General features: G+C 40.4%; 1 protein-coding gene across 4 annotated transcripts in view; it reads right to left on the bottom strand.

Annotated features, from left to right (window-relative positions):
- LOC150091819 (ras-related protein Rac1-like) overlaps window positions 1–26,964 on the bottom strand; it is a 109,752-nt gene extending 82,788 nt beyond the window's left edge. The window contains exon 1 of one of the 4 annotated variants that reach the window (XM_090377157.1): window positions 26,846–26,964. Coding sequence is in view for 1 of the 4 variants with exons in the window: in XM_090377148.1 (XP_090233274.1) it covers window positions 26,498–26,513 (16 nt within the window). In the remaining 3 variants the exon portion in view is untranslated. Of the gene's footprint in view, window positions 1–10,807; window positions 10,927–26,497; window positions 26,523–26,682; window positions 26,708–26,845 lie in introns of those variants that run through there. The other 3 variants (XM_090377183.1, XM_090377148.1, XM_090377175.1) reach the window with 3 other exon arrangements.
- Window positions 26,965–27,183: the final 219 nt, after the last annotated feature.

The following is a 27,183-nucleotide window of genomic DNA, read 5'->3' as shown; positions in this document are numbered from 1 at the left end:
GCAAATGAAGTTTAACATTGACAAATGTAAAGTACTACACATGGGAAACAGCAACCCCACAGCAACGTATCAACTGTGTAGTACTACACTTAAGGTGGTAGAAAATGAAAAAGACCTGGGAGTAATTGTGCAGGCAGATATGAAGTTCCCTGAGCAGTGCAGACGAGCGCAAGAGTAGCTCATGGTGTATTGTCAATGATATATAGGAATTTTTCTAGCAGGGATAAGGAGGTGATTATTCCCTTGTATAAGGCAATGGTCAGGCCACACCTAGAGTACTGTACACAGGTCTGGAGGCCTCATTTCAAGAAGGATGTAGAGCTGCTGAAACGAGTACAGAGAAGGGCAACAAGATTAGTGAATGGAACAAAGGGGTGCTCTTACGAAGAAAGGCTTAAGTTTTGCAAATAACAGTGTCTGGAGACTAGGCACCAGCGAGGTGATCTGACAGAGGTGTATAAGGCCTTGAATGGTTTGAGCATGCTCTATGCTGATGGGATTCTTCCTATCGCTCAGAATAATCACCTGAGAGGGCATAAATTCAAATTGAGGAAAGACAGATGTAGGATAGACGTGCGGAAATTTGCCTTTAGCCAGCGGGTGGTTGGTTGGTGGAACAGACTTCCATCCCTTGTCGTGGAAGTTGATAGCCTAAATAAGTTTAAGGCTCAGCTGGACAGGTATTTTGAACGAACAGAGGGGTGAAGTGGAAGTGGTTTTTTTTTTTTTTTGGCTGATACTGCATAAGCTTGCTTTCTTGCATCAAATGCCTCTACTAATGCTAATATGACAGTCTCATCCCAACAATGTGTACATGATATGGACATGTTTACTTGGCCTGCACGCTAAACAGATATGTCGCCCATCAAATAATTTGGGATATTATGGGATAATGACCGTCTTCAGCCTCTCGCTTCCTTACCATTGTTGCTCAGATCACAGCACAAGTACAAGAAGTATGGCTCGATGTTCACTAAAATGATATTCGCCACCTTCTCAATTCCCTACCGCGTCCTTTAGCACTAGTATCGTTGTTCAAGGAAATCATACTTCATACTGATATGCACTTTACTTTTCTTTCTTTCTTATAATATAACAACGGCTTCCTTTAACTGAGCTAATACGAATCCAACGCTAAGCTTGAGTCTATTCAACCTTGGTTGAGGAAGGGCATAACTCAGAAGTCATGAGCAGTTATATGATGCGTACAAAGGAACTTGGTGTTTGTAAAATAAATTACATGTAAGAAAATATATGATACCACTGCCCTGGATACATTTTCTTGTGGTATTTGGATCCTTGACATGTGGCGAATCCTGTTTCGCATTCCAAGACAGCTACTTCTATAAAAGACAGCGATATGATTGTTGAACTTGATGGTTTCATCATTCAGCCAGGATAGGGGCATTCTAATACGATAAACAGATCATAGTTGTTGTTGGTCAGGAAAAACATGACCATTTCTAACGTCTGTGGCTTTAAAACTAGCCCAAACGGTTCCAGATGCTGGATTGTTTTGGATTAGCTTTAATATACTATGCTAGGTTGATAACTTAGTAGTTTATTAGGGTCGTGACAACGGCAGGACCGGCTATCTGGGGATTTTGGATGACCAGCTTAATTTTATCAGCGTTTGTGAGGACATCTCTTCTTCTATTTTATAATTAAGGGTATCAGTAGACCAAAATAAGCAGTTAACACCATGGCGTCATTGAAATTCTTAGTGTAGGTTATATTGCTACATTTGAGCACTACGGATCCTATTCATAACAAAGATTTCAGAAATGCAAACGCGGTGCCTTTGATCTGGAAAGAAAGAATTAAAAAAGCTTTAGAAGTGTTTGGACATTCATACTATCAAAGGAAGCTTCAAAATGTTCATAACGTACCAGCCTGTTCTTGTTTACTCCCATAATACAGGCTTAGCTATTTCTCGTTAGTAACCACTGAACATTTGATAACAGCATATTGGCAATGTTTAGAGCATTAAGTACTACTTTATAAAACCACTGCTAAGAGGTCTACTTTTCCCCAATTTGTGTGGTATTTGATTCATTAAGAATATTTGACAAGAATTTCACTTTTATCTGCAGAAAATGTGAAACATGCTTCAGTCACTAATATCAGGGAAGTGAACCACTATCGCGGTAGCAGTCTTGGGATACATTAAGAAGAACGACCGAACCGATGTCCACATCTTTTATGAAAGTATCTCGACTACTCAAGGACACGGATGAGATTCTTTTGCTACATGCGAGCCTTTTTTTTTTTCTGAAGTGCCATAGGTCTTCAATTAATTTTCATGGCCCAAAATGCACTTCCACATGAGGTTCAGGTGCTCAACAAATTCCTTCAAATTCAAGACTCAAACATTATCTGGAAACGTTATTAGGACCATGAACAAAGTTTTTGGCCACCCTCGGCCCGATTACTAGTCGACACAACACTGCATGGAGTCAACAAGGGGTTGAAAAGTGACACGAGAAATTTTAAACAAATTTCATGCACCCAACTGTCTTTATTATTATTATTATTATTATATATTAGCCATATGGTGCAAGGAAGCATGAGGGTTTTGCTGCACCAGCCAAAAAAAAATTTAAGTTACCCAGAGAGAGAGAGAGAGAGACGTAGAAGGGAATCACCAGGAAAGAGAAGAACGATGATATCCAGCTGAGGACCCTGGGTGTGCCAAGCCCGTACTCACCAGACGTGAGCCCCTGGGTTCAATTGGAGTGTGATGAGGATTGTGTTGACGAATACGCCTTTCCAGTTCGTTTCATAGTTTCTCAATGAGATTGAGACCAAGAAATCGTGCTTGCCAGGACATAATGCAGGTCTTCCTCATTTTCCTGAAACCACATTTTTATACATTTGGAATGGCGAGTGCTTGCATTGTCCTATCAAAGACAGAGTTTTGTTTAAACACTAGATTTAAGTATTAAGTCTTAAGTTTTGGACAAAGAATTTCTGTCCACTAGTTTTAGTCTGCGCGGGGAGCACAGTAGTATCGACACCGTCCTCCCCACACCGGGTGGAAAAGGCCCGGGCTCGAATCCCGTCGATGACGAAAGGAACTTTAATGGGCTTTTTTACACTCCGTGGCTGAGTTAGTCGATCTCAAGCGTAGATAGCAAGGTTTCTCCCCCCAGAAATTGGGGTTTTTTCGTCCAGAAAACAGACAAATCGACCAGACAAACGCAATTTACAGATAAATAAATATATGGGTAAATGTAATCGTTGCGGGGAACCCTAATATCATATATATATATATATATATATTTTTTTTTTTTTTTTTTTTCCCCACTAGTTTTCTTTTTCTATTCTCTGTTCTTTCGTTCTTAATTCTTCTAGTTCATGGGGATGCCTCCTCTCTCAAATCCCATCCTTCTTTACTCTAACTAAGTCCTATTCTTCTGTTTCTGGGGTTGCCTTCTTCTTTCATCCCCTTGCTTTCTGTCTACTTTCCTTCCTACTTCCATACTTCTCTCTCTAAATTCCTTTTCCTTTCCTTTAAATACCTTGGGGCTCCCAGACTTGCCTGATATCCCCAGTAAGAATCTCTGCTATAAAGTGGTCCCTGGCGCGCCTCCACGTGGCCAAGGTTGGGAGTCGGGGCAGGGGATACTTGGTCCCCTGTCCCCTGGCTGCGAAGTCGGCAAGTGCCGGCACTCAACATACCAACACACATACTTACACACCGTCATACATACATTTTCCGGCCTTGGCCTTATTCATTTTCAGATGCTACAGCGGCATATAGGGGAACCCTGGAGACCGCAATTAAAACAAATACGCCCTGACTTTGTACCTGGTAATGCTACTCAGATATGCTCTGGCTACCATGGTGGGATCAATGAACCACGATTACACGCTTTCTAGCAGCCAGTATAGTTGAATGATCCCAGTGCACGTGTGCGGTTTCCTCTTCTAGCGGGTGAAAAGCATAAACTGGGACTCATCATACCACATGACTTTATCTCCATCCCTCCAACTTCCATCGTCTGCGTCTCCGAATCCGTGTTTTCCGGTTGGTGTCCGATTGGTAGCCTCTGTGGTCTTCTACTCCCGCAGTACAGGCTCTTCGTACCGATGACTTGTGATGTTCCCTTATTTAATACAAAGGTTAATTGTTTATACATCACACACCATCTGACCTCTTTTATTTACAAATTTTTGCATATAGACCAAACCTTCATGGTCCTTATAAAGTGGCCTGGAAGCCTAATAATCAAAACTAAATCCAATTGAGCATCTGTAACGCTATAAGGAGACAAACTGGGGAGTGCTGGCCTCCCTTCCCTCCCCGGGAACTCGCCATGCACTGATCTGTTCTTTATGATTCATGAAATTAGAGGTATACTGTATTTCTTTTCAAAAATCAATATAAAAGAGGTTACAAATATGCTGTTCCTGTTGATAGAATTCGATCCAGCCCATAGTTTTTCTGACATCTCTGATTTTATGGTTGCAAATAACTTTTCGAGAGCAGTATATTTAGATACGTATTTTCTTTTTATGGCACTTGCATTAGATAACGACATTGGTACGATTATATTTAATTATAATCTTAGTTCAGAAGCAATGTTTGACTAATTATTGTATTTTTAAAAAAATGTAAAAAATTACAATACCAGAAATGGGATTTTCGAAGACTTTGCTGGTAGCTAACTTGTTCTGTTTTTCAACTTCGCTATCTACCCTAAAACCTTTTTTTAAATCAGTCAATGTTCGGTATCGAGAATGCTTCCTTTGTTTCCACACTGGTACACATAGTTTGAATGCACGTAAGTAAATTGCTAATATGTTGATGAAATGGCTTTTCTATTATATTTTAGTATTCCACCAGGTTCTGTATTCGATTCCCGGTTGTTACCCAAAATTAATATATTTTTCATAAGGATAATTTTCCGAAGTGCAGTAAAAACAAAAACTATTCTTTTATGATGATCACGACAAATAACGAAAAGTACTAACCTGATGAGAATGGGATTCAATGAAACTAACCAAACAAATACCAGAAATACTATAAATAAATAAATTTGATTATTTATTTATTTCAAATTAAAACGTTCTCTAACAACTACGTAACATGTCTGATTACTTATTTAGATACGTTGGCAGATTTGTATACGATCAAACGCTGCTTATTATAAATGCTTTTTTAGATGGGGTCACAGTTCTGTATATTAAGAAATATTCCAAACGATCTAGACTAGACGTCGTTAATCTAGCACAACTGACTCTTCAAAAAAAGAAATTGGCTATACCTCAAGTAAAATAAAATTATTATATTATTTTCATTCTCACTATTTCAAAGCGCATAATAAAGATTTAATTAGCTCTGAAAATGAAAGGCTCTTAGTTTGTAACACCAGTTTGGCTGCTTTCATCTAGTGATTTTAATCGTTACTGGATTAACACGTAACGCATTGATAATATCTGGCCTTCCCCCGATGTTATATAAGTAATCATAGAAATTGCCAGTTGGCGATGCGTTACTAATAACTAACAATATACTTTTAAATTTCAATAAGTGTTACTCACTAGTAGAGCACTGCTCAGATAATTCCTAACAATATCTCAACTTGAAAGGTTAAAGCCTAGTATGAGAACTTTGTTCGTTTTAATGCGCTTCCGTAGCGAGGAGTAATAGTGGTAACACACGCTTCTTGATTAGACTCGGGGTTCGAGCCCGTGACCACCAAATACGGAGGATGCGGAAGATCAGGGAATGACCACTGCATATCCCCAGCCCGGATAAAGGGTGAGGGTTGGCGTCAAGAAGGGCATCCGGCCACAAAAATTTCATGCCAAAACAATAAAAAAAAAAAAAAAAAACCCGCTGACCTCATATATAATGGTAAAAAGCGAGGACAAAAAAAAAGTTCGTTTTAATATGAAATATATTAAAGTAGCATCCGATATTCCAGACGCAAATAAGACCTCCACTGTAATTAGAATATTTTATATACAGTGAAACTTCTCCTAACGGACACCCTCGTTAACGGACATCTCTCTACAACGGACATTTTCAAATTCCCCAACTCACCTCCATTGGTTTTAACGTGTTGCAGCTTCTGTCTAGCGGACATTCTCTGTAACGGACGCGGACTGGCAATCTGCACTGTTTCGTTTAGATTAGCACTTAATTTGATCTCCTCATAACGGACAGCGGGCGAGCTCACGGCCCTTTTTCTAGGAACGTTTCTTCCACGTATTGTCTCAATCGTGTGTTTATTTTCTATTTCCGATTCTCTGAATTTTATCAAGGTTTACGTCGCGGTTCTAAACCCTTTTTCAAGAATTTTAAGGCACGTGTGAAACTTCTAATGAATTCGGTGTGTGCCGGGAGGGGGGGGGGGAATATGGTCGGCCTTTCGTCTTTTCAGTTTCAGTTTTGATCAGTGTCGTGTGAAGTGCACAATGTCTTCTTGTAAACATTTAACTTTAAAAGATAAAGTCGAACTCATTAATGCGTATGATCGGCAAAAAAATAATGTTCGCAATCTCGCTGCAAAATTCAAAATCGGGAAGACGCAGGTAAACGACATCCTAAAGAAAAACAATGAACTGCTCAAACAATTTTGGCAACACGGAAATGATCAGGTTCAAAAATCATTCCCGAAAACTGTTGGACTTCAAATTTGTCGCGCACGTGCTAAAAAAATTTCCATTAATGGGCCTATTATTAGGGAAAAGGCTTTGGAGGTTGCGAAATCTATGGGAGTAAAATGAGTTCAAAGCTTCTGTGGGATGGCTAGACAAGTTCAAAACTCGGCAAAAAATTTCTTGGAAAACCGTAAGTGGTGAAGGTGGATCTGTTGATACTGGGGTTGTAACAGAGTGGACCGTCCAATTGGAAGATTTATGTCGTGATTTTGAAGCTAAGGATATTTACAACTGTGACGAAACAGGTTGTTTTTTAAAGTTCTTCCTGAAAACACAATGAGTCTAAAAAACGAAAAGTGCCAGGGCGGAAAAATTTCTAAGGAACGCTTGACTGTACTATTGTGTACAAATATGCTGGGACACTTTGAACAACCTCTTGTTATAGGAAACCCACAAAATCCTTGTTGTTTCAAGGGCATAAAGTTGAATCTTTTGGATGTTGACTGGAAGTCTAATAAAAAAGCGTGGATGACACGAGATATCATGAGCGAATGGATAAGTCACTTTAACCAAAACATGATTCGTCAAAACAGAAAAATTATTCTTTTCATGGATAATGCTGCATCTCACCCGCACATTGAATTGTCCAACATTCAAATCGTTTTTCTGCCGCCAAACACATCTGCAGAGTGTTAGCCCTTGGATCAAGGGATAATAAAAAATTTTAAACTTCACTACAGAAAACGTGTTTTAAGACATCTCATTGCAAAGATGAACGATGTAACATGTGCGAGTGACCTTGCAAAGAAAATCAGCATCCTAGATGCGATTCAATGGATTTCCTCTTCAGTAAACGCAATTAGAAAACAAACTGTCGTGAACTGTTTTGTAAAGTCTGGCTTCTCAAACGCAAAAATTGAAGTTGCGAACAGCAAAGTGGAGCACCAAGAAGAACAAGAACTTCAACATCTATTGATAATGTACGATACTTCAGCTACAAGTGACCCTGGCTACAAAGATATAGACTCGAACCTCACTACAGAAGATGGTGCTCTAGATATCAACGACATTATCATCGATATTTTACAAGAAGTTCCTCATGAGGATGAAGAAATGGAAGGAGGTGATTCTGTCGAAGAACATATTAACGACGAACCACCGATGAAAATAGAAGAAGCGCTCATACAAATCAATCGTTTAAAAATGTTTTTCGCCGCTGAAGAAGATACTGAAGGACTTTCGATGGTTTCTTCACTCCAAACAAATGTTGAAAACAAAATTATCAGCCGAAAGACGGTGCAGAAGAAAATAAGTGATTACTGTATGTATTTTTCTTAAGATAAAGTCATAATATGCGTAGCACAATTGTATGTATATTATTTACAAAAATATTGTGCAAAATCTGTATATAATTTAATTTAATTTTACATTAAACGTTTAACGATTTTTCTTTATCTCTTGTGTATGTAATTGTATATTATTTACAAAAATATTGTTCAAAATCTGTATATATTTTAATTTAATTTTACATTAAACGTTTAACGATTTTTCTTTTATCTCGTGTATGTAATTGTATATTATTTACAAAAATATTGTTCAAAATCTGTATATATTTTAATTTAATTTTACATTAAACGTTTAACGATTTTCTTTCTTTTTTTTTTTTTTTTCTCCCTCAGACTTCTTGTTAGCGGACACTTCTCTCTAACGGACACATTTTCGTTCCCCATGACTGTCCGTTAAAGGGAAGTTTCACTGTATTTCGGACCTCCACTGTAATTGTAATTAGAATATTTTATATATTTCGGATGATTAATTACAAGATCATTTGAGGCCATCAATACCATTACTGACCAATCAGAGCCCGGTCGAAACGCAGCAAGCTGAGTAAGGAGTAAAAAAAATCATAACAGAACCTTCCCAACTGCCGTTTTGTATGAAAATCTGCACTGTCCTGCCACATCATGGGACAAACTTCACATTGAAGGGAATTGTGCGATCAAGTAGTCTGCAAATATTTTGACCTACAATGATAATCAGCAGTTAGCCCGAAAATGTCTGCGCGTGCTGCGTATCTCAAGTCAACAATTGACAACGTCCTCAAGAAACGGAAGTCCGAAAATGAACACCAAACCCCGTAAAATACTGATCGACAGGAGTCGACGCGATTTGAGACGGCTGGTTCCCTCATCTCGTCATCAACTCCCCCAGACAGGCATGGTGCAAAGAACACCAAATCTGAACTGGGGATCAATGGAAACTAGTTCTGAGGAGCATGAAAGTCACACAACACGCTCTTCCAGTAAGTTGGAAGTATTTCAATACGGAGGATGCCTGAAGAACGCTGACTACCTGAGCGTACTGTCCCAACTGCGAAGGAGAGAATGAGGGGGTACATGGTCTGGGGATGTTTCTCGTAGTATGGGCTAGGCCCACCGATGGCAGCGTATTCAACCATTAATTCGGAATCCTACATTGCTGTTGTGCACAACCCTATGTGCCGTCACTGGCAGTTCCATGGAAGCAACCCTTAAACCTTCAAACAGGACAGACTGCATGTCACAAGGCAAGATCGTGAATTCATAGTATGAAGAGAAAGATAAGCATGACAAAAGAGCGTTGAGTTATGCTTCTCATTGGAAAGTAAACAGATTCAAGAAGAGTTATTCTGTGTTCTGGTGTTCCCTTTAATATCTATTGAAGGGAACATCAGAATAACAGTGAATCGGTCTACAATAAAACTGAGTAGGATTATGCCACAGATCAAACGAATGCATTGAGTATGATGGTCAGCTGTATATACAAATGGAATGAGCAAGCAAATAAGAATATCTTATTACTGGGGACTTTTAAATACGGAACATACAGTATGTTAACCCATTGTATAAGGCAATGGTCAGGCCACATCTTGATTACCATCGGTGGGCCTAGCCCATACTACGAGAAACATCACCAGACCACACATTTTGGCACAATGCATCCCAGCAGCAAACGTTCTCTACGCATCCTACATACCCACACCAGCCCATATGATCGGAATAGTCCAGCGCGATTCGTCATTCCATATAACATTTTTCGACTACTCTATGGGCCAACTGTGGCTCTATTCGCATCATGCAAAGCGAGACCGGTAATTGGAGTTGGGTTGATGAGGTGTGGTTCGCTGTGGAGCTCCATATGTAGTGTGCTAGTATAGCCTTCAATCCCCGTCGATGCCTTAAACTACTGGTTAATGTTTTGCGGCGTACCCTTTGGTCACGTAGTGAGCTTCTGTGATCTTCTTGTATGTTGTTCGACAGTGGGTATAGTTACCATTCCATTTCATGATAGCATCACCGACGAAGACGATCGATTCTGGGCAGTGAAAGTTAACAGCAATTGTAGGAATCGACAAACCAGCAATGTGACATCCAACAATAATATCCCTCTTGAAATCAGTCAGCTTGTCTCTACGTGCCATTACGAAGACAACTAACTTGTGTGGCTCACACAAATTATATACTAGTCTATACAACTATTAGACTATATACTAGTCTGAATCACTTTTTTATCCGAGGTCCAATGAACTATGAAAACAGGGTTGTTCGTATACTTTTTTTTGGACCGTAGTATATATAACATGTATGTATATATACTCTTTAAACCCCTGAAAACATATTGGTATATTTAAAAACACTTAAATATTTTAGAGACTAAGGACGTTTCGAATTTTACTTCCTCTACAAACTGGCCATAAATTTAGGGACAGTTGGAATCGTCCAAAATATCAATATACTCTACTTGTAGCTCACCCTCACGGTAATGGACACAATCCAAGGAAAGGGTATGAGACTGATACCATGAACGGTGAGTATAAGAATCTCTCTGCTTCACAAGGACATTTTTCCACTGTTCCAGAATAAAATAGGGATCAAGATTAGTGGGCAATGCAATAAGCTGTGAAACTTCCTGTGAATAGTAAGATACAGCTAATGCTTTTGACTGACTACTTTTTTCATTTCACAAATTTTTTGGTAATGTAAATAAAATTTCTCGACTATTGTAAATAAATAAACAAAAAAAAAAAATCACATTTTTCAATAAAATTAGTCACTTTTTAAACTGATATTTATGACTATGAATGAGCAGTCAGGTATATGCCAGAAAATAAAATAAAATTTTATCATTATTTAAATCCTTTCACCTTAATACTTACTTTCTTCACATGTCCCCACAATCAAAAACAAGTAATAACCATTTAAAAAGAAAATTTTTACGTTCTTTCAAAACACAGTGAATTAACAGATGTGATAAATTTGATACATAAACACAACAGTATCAACAGGCTGCATTCAAGAGTGAGTTTTTTAAAAATGCAATTTATGGCGGAAATGTGTCTGCCACGAGGGGGCGTCTGTAGCTAATTAAAGTTTCCTGTGGCGTGCCAGGAAAAACGTAAGATAAAATCAGAAGGAAGGAAAGTCATTCTGAGAACTGATTCGACACATAAATCATTTGAATGAATTTTTATATTCATCACTTCAGTTGGGACATTCTAAAATGGGTTTTCCTTCCAGTGTAACAATGATAAAATAAAATATTGTATATTAGTTTCGTCAATATATATCATTTCTGACTAGAAATTTGATATGAAAATTGCGTAATAGTTTCAATACCACTTTTCAATTTTTTATTGTTTTTAATGGATCCTCTGAGACATGCATCGCACAATTGGAAATCTTTACGGCATTTGTAAATTAACACCTACGCGTTTCATACATTTCATTTCCTTATTTAGTACCAGACTGAAAGAGTTGTGCTGAAAGCGGGAAAAGATCTTTTCTTCGTTCATGAAGCATGCGTGTTTTGAGCAATTGATTCATTCCATGGAACAGTTGGTTTCAATAACAGAGATAGAAACAAAATATACTGCAGATTTATACTTCAAAGTGTATCATAATTATTACTGACTTAAGTGCAGTAATAGTAGTAGTGGAAAATGATGCAAGAAAGCAAGCTTATATATAATCAGCCAAAACACACACACTTCACCCATTCTTACCCTCCAAGAATTTGTCTAGTTCTTCCTTGAATTTATTCAAACCATCTACTTCCATAACAACAGATGTCCTATTCCAACAATCAACCACTCTCTAGCTGAAGGCAAACTTCCGCACATCTATTCAGCAACCATCCTTCCTCAACTTAAATTTATGCCTACTCATGTGTGTGTAGTTTCAGCAAGAGGCAGAATGCCATTCATATGCAGTTTACTCAATCCATTGAAGGCCTTAGACACCTGAATCAGATCACCCCGCAGACGCTGCAATTTGCAGAGCAGCCTTTATAGGTAAGAGCACCCTTTTGTTCCCTTCATCAAGGGGTCAGAAATCTAGAGACCCACCTTGCACTGACTTTAGTCATCCCCAAAAGTTCATTGAAGATGGTTATAACCATTCCTTCCGATATGTCATATTCCCTCGAGATTTGGGACACCTTTAAAGTCTGTCATTCGGCACAAGGGTTTACACAGCTTGGCATATTTCTGGAGTGGTCGCTGTCACAGCCAAGAGGAGTCGGCGAAATGGACCCTCTTGAACTGGTCTACGAACCCCCATGGGTCTGCGGACCAGTTTGGGAAACGCTGATTTACAGGAAAACTAATAATGTATGCTAATGCCTTTAGCCTTTATGACAGCCTCTAGCCTCCGTGGAAGACTCTCCACTAGTTTTTATAAATGGCCTCTGATATTTTCAGCTATTTGGGCTCAAGAGCGGCAACGAGTTCAGCTCTGCTTTTTGGGCAGCCTCTCCTCATACGCAATCGATGACCCAATTCCTCCCAAAGCGTCCATATGGACCTCAGCATTTATGATTTTATCAAAAAAATCAACCCAATGACTCAAAGCCAAAACATGAAAAACAGCCCCAGACCACACACTGCCTTCACTAAACTTCATTGTCGCGAGGATACAATCCGGCAGGTAGCTAGCTTTCTCCGGGCATCTGCCAAACCCAGACAGGAGCGTTACACTAATATCCATGTTCCGTGACTCGTCACTTCAAAACACAGCTTTCCATTAATCTACGATCCAAGCATGGTGGGACTTACACCAAAGCTGGACGGCGTCTGGGTGATTAGTGGTTTTTGGACGGCTGCATAACCATGATAACCCATATCATGTAGCTTCCTGCGTTCTGTACTGGAGCGGATATGGGTCGCAATCGTCTTACTGAAGGTCTATGTGTGCTGCGACAACGTCGACCTGCGTTCCGAGAGGACGATTATTTCCAGGGCTCTCCTGTCATGTTCTGTCAGCTTCGGATGTTTTTCGGGTACTTGCGCGACGGTTTCAGTACCAGTACGCTTTCCAATCAACCTAGGGATCTTCAATTCCGTTGGCAAGTCACACACAGACCGACTGCTTATGTGGTACACTATTATCATTCCACGCTAGAAGGCTGTTAATTCCATCGATCGCGTTATTTTGCATTCACACTAGTGAAACTGTCTCTTAGAAAGCCCAATATATTTATAGTTGTCTGACAAGTGGCGCTTGGGTAGGGTGTGACCAACTATCAACAGAGGGTTGTCCGAATATTAATAGTAGAGCAGCGTAAGTGTTGAAGGGAAAATTTTCCACACGCAGCAAACTTGACGTAGGAAGTAAGAGAGATGGAACGCTACTCTGCGTGAAGCTGGAAGTTAAAATTATTCAACAGCAGTTTATTACTTTTATTTAAGTCTTATTTACTGTTCTGTATATAGTTTTGTACTCTTATTCGGTCTTATTTTTGTGCTCTTATTAGACCAAATACAGACCGTAAGTGTCTTGGGCGAATACCAATGGTGTTCGCCCAAGACACCTACGCTTTTGGACGGCAATGTCATGACGTCACCACATGTTTATCTTTTGTCTATAGAAATCTGTAAAATAAGCGACATCGCTGCAGCATTTGTATCCACTGATTTGCATGTAGTGGATGCAGGTGAAGTACTTTCATATTTTTGCAGTTTCACGGGCCACTTAAAATGGACGATTTTCCATAACTACAAAAGTATTCAATCCTAAATAAAATCACCCTCTATATAGTGTTTTGAATTTTTCTTCCTAACATCCTCCGCTTTAGACAACATAAATGGTCTATTCTAATTTACTTTTTTCAATGATTTCGATATGAGATGAGAACGGAACAAATATTATTGGGATCCAGACGTGGGGGGAGGGGCAGAACATAAGGAGAGGAAAACGAGGTTAATCTCACTTGAATTATTAGGCTGGAAACCGAAGAGAGAGAGATGTCGGAACTACATAGATTGATTCCAACATCTGGTAGCCATACACACAGGGAGACGGGGGCAAAGGAGATCTGTTTATTAGAACATTTAGGTGACGTACACAGGACAAGAGTAAAGGCCAAGGGAGCAATCACACATCTGGGAATTATCACGTTTTTCGTGTAATGACTCATTTTCACTTTAAATTCTTGTTTTGAGAGACAGCTACAAGTGTCCAAACATAAAGGCACGTGAAACAAGAAGGGCTTAACGGCATGCTACTTTCACAATAGCTCTTGATATACGCTCTACAAATTCCAATATTTTCATTACAAAAAGCTTATAGAAATTACTGCTATCGGAACAAAGTGACGAATTACAGGGTGTCCCATTTGATTGTCTCTGATTTGAAATGTCTCGCAAAAGAAAATCCAGTGCACTAGGAAATGTTAATAATTTTTATTGGGAAATAAAACTCACACAGTTTATAACAGAAAAGTCAACAGACTTCTACATGAGCTCCTTTGGTGCAACGAAGATGTCCAAACAATACTCGATTTCAGACCACGTTCGCTCCAACACATATGCATTGATGGTGGCAATTGCTTTCACAATGTGTGTACATAAGGTGGCAATTTTAGACACCTTTGTGGAATAAACCATGTCTCTCATAGAGCTCCAGAAGAAGAAATCTAGAGAGTTATGTCAGGTGAACGAGGGGGGCCCAATCCAACGGTCCGTGAATATGTCGTTTAGAACAGTGCGCACCTGCAAGCTCCAATGAGGAAGTTCTCCATCCTGCTGGAATATGATGTTGGGCTGTAGGTGCAATCTGAAGAAATGTGCATTGTTCCAGCATGTCTAGGTATGTGATTTCAGTAACGGTAACTCAAAGATGAAGAAAAAGAAGAACGGACGGTCCGATAATCATGTCCTTCATAAGACCACGCCACACATTCACTTTTGGGCTGTCTCAAATATGCTCTTGGATACAATGGTGTTTTCAGAACCCCTGGCTTGTAGCCGTGAAGGGAGTTGTATACAGCAATGTGCCTTCTGTATACATAATCGAACACTGTGTCGGTTAACGTTTCCCGAAATGTGAAATGCTGCCTCGCGTGAAAACATAACACGACTCAAGAAATCGTGGTTTTGGTCGATGCGATCAAGAATATCAATAACGAAGTTTTGTTGTTATTGATATTCTTGTAGTTTTGTCACTAGACTTGATTTCTTGAACCGTGTGCAATTTATAGGCGTACAAACGCTGTCGCCTGTGTACGATCCTATACATGCACGGGGCATGTTTAATTCCCATGACACACGCCTGACTGATTTCCGCGGGCTACGAACAAAGGCAGAAATACTCTTCAACTCGCTCTTCTGAAACGCTTTAACGACCTCCTCCATGTTGCTTCTGCACGCTACCGGTGTTCAAAAATGGCGTGTACTATCTCCATATAGACTTTGGGTCAGGTGCATCTTTGTTGAACGCACGTCTAAATTACCTTTGGACCCTGACGACAGATTTGCTCACTGCAAATCATACCACTGCCTGCGCTTTCTCTTACACTGACGCCATTTTTACACAAACGACAGCAGCGCCGCAGTATCGGTCAGAGCGCATTTCAAAACATCAACAATGAAATTTAACCCTCTACTGGCTTCCAATAAGACACAGCACGGCAGATGAATTTAATTATTCGGGTGACCTAAAAATAATAGTTCAGTTTTTTTTTTTTTTTGGATATGCTCTGACCCAGTCGTCTGGCCATTACAATTTGGCCTTTGTCAAACTCGTTTAAGTCCGTTGCCTTTCCCATCTGAAGAACAAGAGTAAAACTGATTAACGGAACTCAGTATCAGGTGCTTTTTATACCGTGCCCGACCCGCGCACGTGCCGTAGTTCACCTGCAGTCGCTTGGATTTGCATAACGACTCGCTGGTTATAATGTTTTGGTTCATCGGTGTATATACGCATACATATATACGCATACACACATATATACACACACTGAGTGATCTTTGAATTATGATCACCGACATAATACTTGGGCCACCGTTCGCACAGAAAACAGCCGCTTTTCGCCTATGCATTGACTCCATTAGATGTCTGAAAACAACCGTAGGGATCTGTAGCCATCTAACTGCAAGGTTTTCGCCAGTGTCGGAATAGACTAGATACGGTTGCGTGTCCAAACACTTCACTTCCGTTCCAAAACATCCCAGAGGTGCTCAATTGAATTGAGATCAGGAGAATTTGTTTCTCGATTCAGTCATTTTGTTCCTCGAACCACTCGTGCAAAGTGCGGGCCCGATGACACAGCACATTATCGTCTTGGAGGATCCCGTTTTTATGCCATGTTCCATTGTTCCAAGGAAAAATGGAACATGGCAAGGTGCACATGGTCCCCTAAGAACTGCAGGTAGACCTCACCAGTGAAATGTTGGTCCATACGCAACAGGGATCCTAGTTATTGCCAGCAAAACACACCCCATGTTAAGAAACCTCTGCCACATACATGGATCCACGAACTCGTGTTGCTTGAGCCACACACGAAGGTGTCCGTCGGAGTTTTGCACCATGTATTTGGACTCACCCGACCAGCACACTCGTTTCCAGTCCTCCAGTGTCTAACCAGCGTGTTGTTGACACCACAGCCTTTGCGTCAACGATGATCAGCAGTGAGGAGAGGATGTTTCTTAGATTGTCTGCTGTGGAACCTCAAACGTCTTAGTGTGCGGCATATCGTCATTTGGGTTATTGTTCTTACATTCCCCATATCGTATTGTGATTTCAACTGTCGAACAGTGACGTGCCATTGAGCCCGTACAACGCGGTACACCCTTAGCTCACCACGAACATCCATCCACCTTACGTAATCTTTTACAGTTCTGTCGGTAAGAGGTGGTTTGACCCGTTCGACACCATTCTTTGTGCACCAGTGGGCCGTGAGCAACCGACCAGACGTACAGTTTCTGATATGGAAGCACCGGACGCACGAGCTACCATAATCATGCCCTTTTGAAACTTCGCGATATCTTTACTATGTGCAATAACTGCTAATTTACAACTTTGACTTGCACTACCAGCTGTAAATTACCACTGCACTAGCGTACGAAGCTGGTCGGCTTTTTACACTGCAATTTATGCGGTATATTCCATTACGGATAGGGATGGTCATAATTCAATCCACACACACCTAGTATAAAGATCAACCTAACTCAGTAGAGCGAAGGCACGGTTAATAATTTTGTAACAATGCCAACTGATATTCATAATCACAAGTTATTAAAAGAAAAAAAAGTTCAAAAACTCGCCCTCGTGGGTAGCACAGTTGATAGAATCGCCTTCCTCCCCCACACCGAGTGGGAAAGACTTGAATTCGAGTCTCGTCGAGACGCGAGGAATTTTTATGGGCCTTTTTCACAACGTGGCGCAGTCAGTCGGTCGCAGGCCAGGATAGCATGGTTTTTTTCTCCCGGAAACTTTGTTTTTTGTCCAACAAACAGAAACTCGACAACAGAACACACACAATTTACGGACAATACAGACGGAGTAATATGGCCTTAGTCATTGATGCTCCTAAAACCCTACAACAACAACAACTTCTTCAAAGATATCATTTTCTGTAACACTATCTTTTAGTGTTTGAAAGCAACGCATTTTTTTCTGTAACATTGAAGGCATTAACTCCACGTATAATAATTGAAAGTTGGTCTGAATCCGATACATCGATACTTTCGTTGAAAGAAAAACGAATCAGCCAGCAAAAACGAATGAAATTCTAAAGATTGCTTTGCTAAGCTATCCTATAAATCAGCTGCAATTTCTTCAACACATCTCGTTATAGTTCTGTGAGACAAGATGATGTTTTCAAAATCTTTCACCTTTTCTGGGCATAAAATTTCAGCAACGGCAGAAAGCATTTTTTAACAAATCAAATTCGCCATCTCTGTAGTTTTTGGAATACTTGACAACTTTTCCACTAACAACATAGCTAGAATGCACAATTTTATCGGAATTTTTTTGTAAATTAAAAATACGTACATCCAACTTTCCAATCTGTTGCATTAGATTTTCTACTTTGAGTTTTCTAATCACTCCTTGAAATTTATCATACGCAGAATGCTTGGTAGTGAAATGGCGCTTCTCTTCATGAGGAGATAGTTTCTGAACATATTAGACATAATGGTTTGTTTTTCACCTCAACAAAAAAGGACTTTTCTACCTTTTCTGAAACGTTCTCATTTCATCTGTTGGTTTTCTTTTTTTGAATGAATCAATTATGGGATTGTTAAAAATATAAATTAATTAACTTAAATTTTTCAGCACTGAAATAATACCAGCCACAAGAGAAAGAAAATTACTAACTGCCCAGACACAGCGCCGAAGCGCTCCATGTGGCCGAGTCGGTTGCAGATTTGCCAAGTGTGCCTGGCGTATAAATACTAAATATATAAAAATTTATCACCAAATGGAGCTCCCAGGCGGATGTCGAGTGGTACACTCTACTACCTTCACGGAAGGCCAGGGTGATAATGCTGTTGTCAGATGTTGGGCTGCCATCGCGATCGCGGATCCTGACCTCACTATTACTCAGATTACCGGTTTATGTAACACCCACACTGCCTGTGCCTGCATAGAAGGACTATTCGGACAAGTACGTATTCTGTCCACATATATGCAATGCAGTAGGTACAATCGAGTGATACAACTTTTCTAGCACAACTAGATGAAGCCATTCACAGCCTTAATGGTAAAAGTATCCTGGTGGCAGCAGATGCTAATGCAAACTCCACGATGTGGAACAGTCCAAGAACGGACTCCAAAGGTGAACTCCTGAAGGAATTAATTGCAACTAACAGTCTGAAGATAATCAACACCACCAACCTGTGTCCCCTCACAAGGTCAATCATATATTGATGTGACTATAGCTAATGCTACTCTCCACAACAGAATCAGTGAATGGCAGGTACATACTTCTCGGTGTGGCAGCGACCACAATTCCATTACTTACAGTATAGGCCCTGAACATCCTGACAGAAGGCCCTCTCTCAAGATTTCACCTGATACAACGTCAAAAAGGCCAAATGGGATATATTTGCACAGCACATACAGGCCATTACAGCTGAGCAACAGACTAGACTACTAGAACTTCCAGCCGAAACACAGGCACTGGAAGTACAAAAACTGATACTTCAGACCTGCGATGCTTCCATCCCTGGACGGAAGAGAAGACCCAATCATGTTCATTGGTGGACAGAAACACTTACTACACAGAGAAGATTGATGAGAACCTCTAGAAGAAACTTCCAAAGGTCTAAAAGGAACAACGGGCCAAATCATGAAGTCTACAAAGAAAACAGGAGAATATATCACAGGACCAACTACCATGAAAAGCGCTCTACCTGAAAAAGGCTTGTCGAGAGGAACTGTAACTCAGCCCCATGGGGATTAATCTATAGGTTCATCACCGAGAAGCTCCACCTAGGGGAGGTCTACTCATCCATTCGTGAGAGAAACAATGCTGAGACCCTCCCATGGGAACAATCAGCTTCCAAGATTCTGGACTCCATCATTCACCAGGAGGACGACAGTAGAAAAGAATCAAACATCCAGACTGACATGCGTATTGATGACTTTGCCTATCAAGAAAACCCCTATGAAAGAAACTTTGACAGAGAGGAAATTGAGAGTGCAATAGCTACCACTAAATCTGGCAAATTCCCAGGTCCAGACCAAATTGAAGTTGAAATAATCAAAAAGCTTCGGCAGTTCCCTCCAGCTATACTGCAAAACCTTTTCGACCCTTGCCTGCGCAATGGAGGTATGCTCATCTTAAAATTCTGCTTAAGAAAGACAAACCAAAGGATCAACCAGAGTCCTATCGCCCAATCGCTCTGATCTCTGTCCCCGGCAAAATAGTAGAAAAGTTATTGGCTCAGAGATTCTCTGCATCCTACAAGGCAAAGGATTTGCCACTCCCATCAATTCGGCTTCAAAAAGGGTCACTGTGTGGAGGATGCAATTCACGCTCTCCTTGCTGCAAGAAATACAGATATGAAATATGCCCTAGGCCTCTTTGTGGATTTCAAAGGGGCCTTTGACACCCTTTGGTGGCTGAGTGTCCTGGAGAGGTTCAGGGAGGCTGAGGTGTCCAAACCCATATACCTACTCATGTCCAGTTACCTTTACAACAGAAGTCTCATTGTCAAAATCACCCCCCTCCCAGCTAATCAGCCCATTACCAGAGGATGCCCTCAGGGCTCTGTCCTAGTGCCTCTCTGCTGGAATGCTGTTTTTGATAAATGGCTGAAAAGAATCCACATCAACACTGTCAAGCTGGCTTACGCTGATGATCGTGCCATTATAGTGTACGGAAACTCCAGATCAGATTTAAACTTGAGACTGCTGCTAACAGCATCTTGGATGATCTACAGAGTGGTGAGAAGTAAACAAACTAACAATTTACACCACCAAGACCAGACAAATGCTCATCAAGGGTACAATGAACACCAGGCGACCACCGACAGTAAAGTACAGACATGCCCAGATCAAATATACAGGAATATACAAATACCTAGGATTAGTACTGGATGACAACAACTCTTTCATACCGCATTGTGACTTCATGAAGGAAAAAGAATATAACTAGGAAGATGGCTAGAATCACGCGAAGGGACTGGGATCTTGAACCCCGTACTCTCCGGATCTATTACGAATCTCTATTCCTGCCTATACTGATCTTTGGTGCTGGCGCATTGTGGACACCACATCGAGAACAAGTCTATTCAGAAAAAGCTAACTCAAGCACAGAGGATAATCCTCCTAACAGTGTCCAGAACCTACAGAACTATCTCCACACCGGCACTACAAGCTATTTGTGGAAAATTGCCCATCCACCTAGAGATCATACATTCATATCTCAAATATAACCTGAGATTTGGAAATCCAGCAGAAATAAATGGTGTCTCTTTGGACCTGACTGTTGTACCGGCAACTGAATTAAGGAGGATGTGCCCAATTTGTCCAACTTTGGCAGCAGAACTGGAACAACAGCCTACTTGGTAGAACCACATTCCACTTCATCCCTTCAGTCAAGGAGCTTAATAAAAACAGTTCCTCTCCTGGTTCAACCCAGGACTGTATGCGACGTACATCTTCACTGGACACGGTAGCCTGAATGCCAAGCTGCATAGTTTCCACCTCTCTCAAACCCCGTATTGCACTGTGGTTCCCACAACAACCTCTCTCAAACCCCGTATTGCACTGTGGTTCCCATCTTCGGCAACCTCTTCAGTTGCTAACTGAAGTTTATTCATTTCAAGAAGCACTCTCTTTGTTAGACTCCAGGCAAAGCTACAATGCATTCTCTCCCTTTGCCAACAAAGTCTTCAAAAGAAGAAGAAGTCATCTGATGCTAAACAACACCACATAAACCTGATTGAACTCTCCTAGATATTCTGTGTCTTTACAGAGGATATACATGCCTTCTCCACACGGATGTAACACTATCCAACGAGACCCCCCCCCTGAACTGGATTACATCTGACAAACTTTGATACCCACATAGATAGCCTTCGATGTCCATTTTAATTGTGCTTACCAACCGGCAGACTCCACTACAAACATTGATCGAAAACGATACTGACCTGAGACTTCACCATCTATAATGACACACCCGGACTGACTGCTCACCGGAATGAAATTTTAATCCACTTCAGTTCAGCCGGACTTGTCAAATGCTGACCCCTACCTCCACAGGTGGGAACTCTCTCTCTCTCTCCTGCTTATCCAGCAATCCAGCTGGGTTGGGATCTTTGCTAGTTTTGATGCTCGGTTCAGAGCAGGAAGATAGACAACCCTCTTAGAGACCAGCTGACCTTGGTAGCCTGAGGTGGGACCCTTCTGCTGACCCCTTCAGGGGATTAACGGACACTACTGTCCAGACTTTCTTTGCTTTTACTTTCCTTCATTAATCTTGTAATTTCTACTTTTCTTGGGGATGTCTCTTACTCTCTTCTCCTACCTTTCTCTCTACTCTCCCCCACCTCCATTTTACCCCACACTTCACCAACTATTTCCTCTTCTGTTTAATGTTTCTTTTGGACTTTTCTTGAATTTTCTGGAAAGTTCGGTGCGAGACCCGTGCTGGATAGTTTCTGGCGCGCCTCCACGTGGGTGAGGTTGGGAGGCAGGGGACAGCCGACCAGGTGTCTACTGCCAACTGGATGCGAAGTCGCCATGTGCCAGCACACAACAGACATATCACTTGCAAACCTATATTACACTTACACAGCCGGCTTTGGAATTTGCCTAGTACAGATGATACAGCGGTGCATGGGGGAAATCCTGGACACCGCAAAAAAGAACACACAAAAAAATAAATAATATATATGTATATTATATTTATATTCAGTGCTTATTGTTGTTTGTTTGTTGTAATAGTGTTTCAAGAGCATCGGCAACTAGGCCATATTGCTCAGTGTATACTGTCTGTAAATTGCGTATGTTCTGTTTTTCTTGATGAAAAAACCATGCTACCCTCTCCTGAGACCGACTAAGCCACATTGTGAAAAAGGTCCATAAAAATTCCTTACGTCATCGACAGGACTTGGAACGGTCTCTTCCACCCGGTGTGGGATGGACGGCGATTTCACACTGTGCTATCCACGAGGGCCATAATCAGTGCAAATACTATGAGCTTTCAAAGTAGCTTTTCGAGGTTATAAAACTTTAACACAGATATTGCAAAAAAAACCTGTTGAGATGAATTGTTTGATGATTTTTTTCACCCATGGGTGCCATAAATTGATAACTAATGCAATTCAACGTTGCAGTGATAAAAGTTAAGTGTCCTATTTAAATTCAATTTTAAAAATTGAATGAATTCTTTAGAAATAATCTGAAGTTTCAAAAATTTACAAAAAATATAGAAAATCATTCATGGCATTTAATGGAAAAATTGGATTGCAACAAAGAACTATTTCTTTATTTCTAGCATTCCTATATGCAATATAATGTGAAATCTGAAACCTCATCGTTTTTCACTTCAAGATGTTTCTAAATATTAATTTAGAGCAGACCTAATTAATGAAGAATCAATTTCAACGTAGAAGTTAGTTAGTTATTTGGAGCATTAGCAACTAAGGCCATATTGCTCAGGGATATGCGGTGGTCATTCCCTGACCTTTTCCCAATCTCCGTATTTGGTGGTGACGGGCTCGAACCCCGGTCTAATCAAGAAGCGTGTGCTACGCACTGCTGCTCCTTCCCACCTGGCTACGGAGGCAACGCAGAAGAATTAATTAAATTCGTTAATTAAAATTGACAGTGCCACACATTATTATCAAGTCTGTTAATTTGTAAAGAAAACGTGGTAATGATAACTACACTGGTTTGCAAAACTTAAGGACCAACACTATTTCTAAAGGTTACAACCACAAAATCTTTACTTAAGTTACTCTTTACTAATGATAATAGATTCAGTCTCAGCAGCGATTCTGGACGTCAGCTAATCTGGAGAGAGGTTGGCATACGGTATCACCCTGCAAACGTCACTGAAAAGAATCGATATGGCGGTCGATGTGTTCTCGTGTGGGGAGGCGTTATCTTGGATGAACCTACACAACCCCAGATACTGGAAGGCGGTACTGTAACCGGTGCACGCTACTGTATTGAGGTAATCCTTCCCAATGTGCGTCTGTTCCGAGTTGTCATTGGCCCCCAGTTTGTGTTTATGGATGATAACGGCACACCCCATCGCACTGCAGTTGTTGGAAAGTGAGGACATTGTTCGTATGGATTGGCCTGCCCGTTTCACCGATCTAAATCACATCGAACACATATGGGACGCTCTGGGAAACGCCAAGCGGCACGTCCACACCCACCAGAAAATGTTCACCAGCCGAAGATGGCGCTGACAGAGGAATGGACCATCTTACCGCAAGAACTTATCAGCAACATTGTTCTAAATATGGGCAGGCGGTGCAAAGCCTGCATCGACGTTAGGAGTGGCCATATCTCCTACTGAGGACCACCTCTTCCCTTTGTACATCTTTGGCAGTGATGCATCTGTATCATGGCAGCCAGTGCTATGTTGCCATTTTTGAATAAAGTCCCTCTGTACCATTTTGTTTCCGTTGTTGTTTATTTCATCATTTCTGTACATGACGAGGTTCCTTTGGTATGCTTTTCCCATATTCAGGCCACTCCTATGAGAAGCTACAGATGAAAACCTGACTGGTCCTTAAATTTTGTACACCAGTGTAATATTAAAATTTATGGTTCAAACCTTATGACTTATTTCCACTGGACACATGGACTTATTGAAAATTTCTTATGACGTAAATACATATAAGAATCATGACGGTATTCGGGCGATAGAAGAAGTCACAGAGGGCCAAAGTTGCCCATTCCTGATCTGGAGTCTAGTGTTTCGTTGGATTGGAAAAGAGCTAATGTATCTCCAATACACAAGGGCAGTTCTAAAAGTGTGGTGGGAAATTACCGAGAGGTCCGTCTAACTTTAGTAGTAGGGAAAATCATGGAGGCAATGCTCAAGAATGGAAATCGGGATCACTTAGATAGAAACGGAATTCTGAAGAATGCTCAGATATGTTTTGTAAAGGGTAAATCATGTTTAACAGATCTGGTTAGCTATTTTTACAGGGTCACTCATGACCTGGATTTAGGGAATAATTTCGACACTGTTTATTTAGATTTCAGCAAAGCATTTGACTCATTCCCACATCTGCGGTTATTTTATAAGCTGGAACAGGTTGGAATCACAGGGAAAATCCTTAGACGGACAGCAGGATGGCTTCAGGGCAGGAGCAGAGGGTTGTGATAAATGGTTATTCCTCAGATTGGGTTAATGTAAGAAGTGAGGTGCCCCAGGGATCAGTAATGGAACTACTGTTGTTTTTGATTTTCATAAATGACATCGATGAAGGGATAGACAGCGCGATGTCTAAATTTGCAGATGACGTAAAGAACTATTAATCATTAGTTAATGATCACCGCCCAGCAGAGCTTCTTCAGAGTGACCTAAATGGACTTCAGAGATGGTCAGAAAAGTGGCAGCTTTGCTTTAATCCACCAAAATGCAAGTCTTATACCTGGGGAACATTAACCCGAAAATAATTTATACACTTGATTGAAGTAAAGTCAGAAGTGGAAGAAAGGAACTTGGGAGTTACGATACGGTCGGACATGAAGCTCTCCGAGCATTTTAGACAGGTTGCAAGGAAGGCCCATGGTGTCCTATCGATGATTTATCGAACATTTACTAGTAGAGATAAGGACGTCATAATCCCATTATATAAGGCTATTGCTAGACCACACTTGGAATACGGAGGCAGAACCTAAAAAAAGGCATTGAGCTCTTTGAAAGGGTCGAAAGACGGGTAACTTGCTGCAGAGGAAGTTTTATTTTAGCCAGCGGGTTATAAATTACTGGAACAAGTTACCTACATGGGTGGTAGAGGCTGACAGTTTAGGGAAATCCAAAGGTCAGCTGGACAGTTACCTACGGGAGGAGAGAAATGCATAGGTTGTCTATTTCCTTTTCTTTTCTTTTATTTAATTTTATTATTATATTACTCTTTTTTTTTTTTTTTTTCTTTTTGCTGCTGCAACATAAACCTTAGGTTTCCTTGCACCATATGGCCATCAATACAGGGTGAGAATAAGGTCTTTCCCTGATTTCAAACATTTACGCGATGTGTCGATTGCGATGTATCAATTATAGCGATTGCAGAGCTACCTAGATCGTCCACAGATTGTGCAACTGTACAGTGCAAAAAACTGTCTTTGTTATGGCACAAGGTGCAAGTTTCTATCTAGTATAGTTTTTAAGTTATAATTTTTCTTAATCAGGGAAAGACTTTATGTTCATCCTGTACTATTTCATTCTAGCCATTGAATTAATTATTAAATTATTCTGTAATAAAATAGCAGAAATGAAAAAATAAACCAAACGAAGTTTCCGGGGAAAAAATTGTAAAATTTTGGATAAATTTTTCTGTAGGATTTATATTTGTATCTGAAAAGCAGCGTCTCCTGTAATTCAAATCTTTCAGTTTAGCATAAAGGAATCAGTATTTTTATTGCAAAAATCTACTGGGAATGTTCCACTTGAATGAAAACGTTCACGTGTCTCGTTCCAACTGCTGTGGCTCCTCCTACAGACAATTAAATTCAATAAATATGACATTGACCTCATATAATGTGCGCACCCTTACTTACACTAATCCTATCAACCGTTACTATGGCAACCACTGATGTAATTTCCTCATGTCGACAAATGCAGACGTAAGTACACGATCAGTCCCGGGACTGTTCGACATTGAGGGAACAGGTTCAAAATATGATTTTAAAACGTGCATGTTTTCCTTCTACAGGAAAGGTCCACCTGTTGTCATGTGGGAGGAAAGATGAGAGAATGGTGACATCAAGGAAATTAAATAAAAATAAAAACAGAAAATTGTATTTCGTGGAAACTGTGTTCAAAAACAAGCCAGAAAAGAATAAAATATTATGGCACTTCATTATTACGGTATTTGGTTTCTGAAAATAATTAATACAGATCAGTAATTGAAATCGCATTTCAATCAACTCACTTTCAAACCTTGACATCAACAGCAAAATGCCAAAACGAGATACAGTCAGTAAACTTTCATTTTCAAACTGGAGCAAAACAAATACTGATTATGTCACTTCTGTACAAGATGGCTACTAAAATCAAACACCTGAGATGACGTAATATGGTAAGGGATTCAAGTTGTAAAAGAAAAACATTACGAACCGGTCTGTATCACATTTCGCTTAATGACTTCGTTGAGTTATGGGTACCGACTCCAGACTTCTTAAACCAGACGGCATGCGATAACGCGAAATTTAATATTTTATGAGTCACTGCTAAAAGAACAGACCACTGTCTTTTTGAAACTAAACGTAAACAGACCTACCTGCAATGTCTTCAGTGTTTAAATAAAAAAAAAACCAAAAAAAAAGTACGATGCACTTCGATTACAGGACCATACAACGGTCAGAACACCAACAAAATACATCCGCTTCTATGCCACCACTCATTCCGTCATAAGCATCAGCTGACTTCCGGAGGTGACCGGGGAAAAACTAGGCCTCCCTACTGCCTTGGGATGGATCCGACCTCGACACGAGGAGAAAACTGTGCGCAACACATTATGCGCATGGTAACAGAAGTTGGTTCTCTCAGAAAATCGGAATTACATAATGTGTTTGAGAAATGGAACAGCAGGTAGCACTGAAAATATCTTTGATTGCC

This window comes from Mastigoproctus giganteus, chromosome 1, assembly GCF_048544385.1.
Source record: "Mastigoproctus giganteus isolate SK-2022 chromosome 1, ASM4854438v1, whole genome shotgun sequence".
NCBI classification, from domain to species: domain Eukaryota; kingdom Metazoa; phylum Arthropoda; class Arachnida; order Uropygi; family Thelyphonidae; genus Mastigoproctus; species Mastigoproctus giganteus.
Note: the sequence above shows the minus strand (reverse complement) of the source record. Positions and strands in the feature narration are given on the sequence as shown.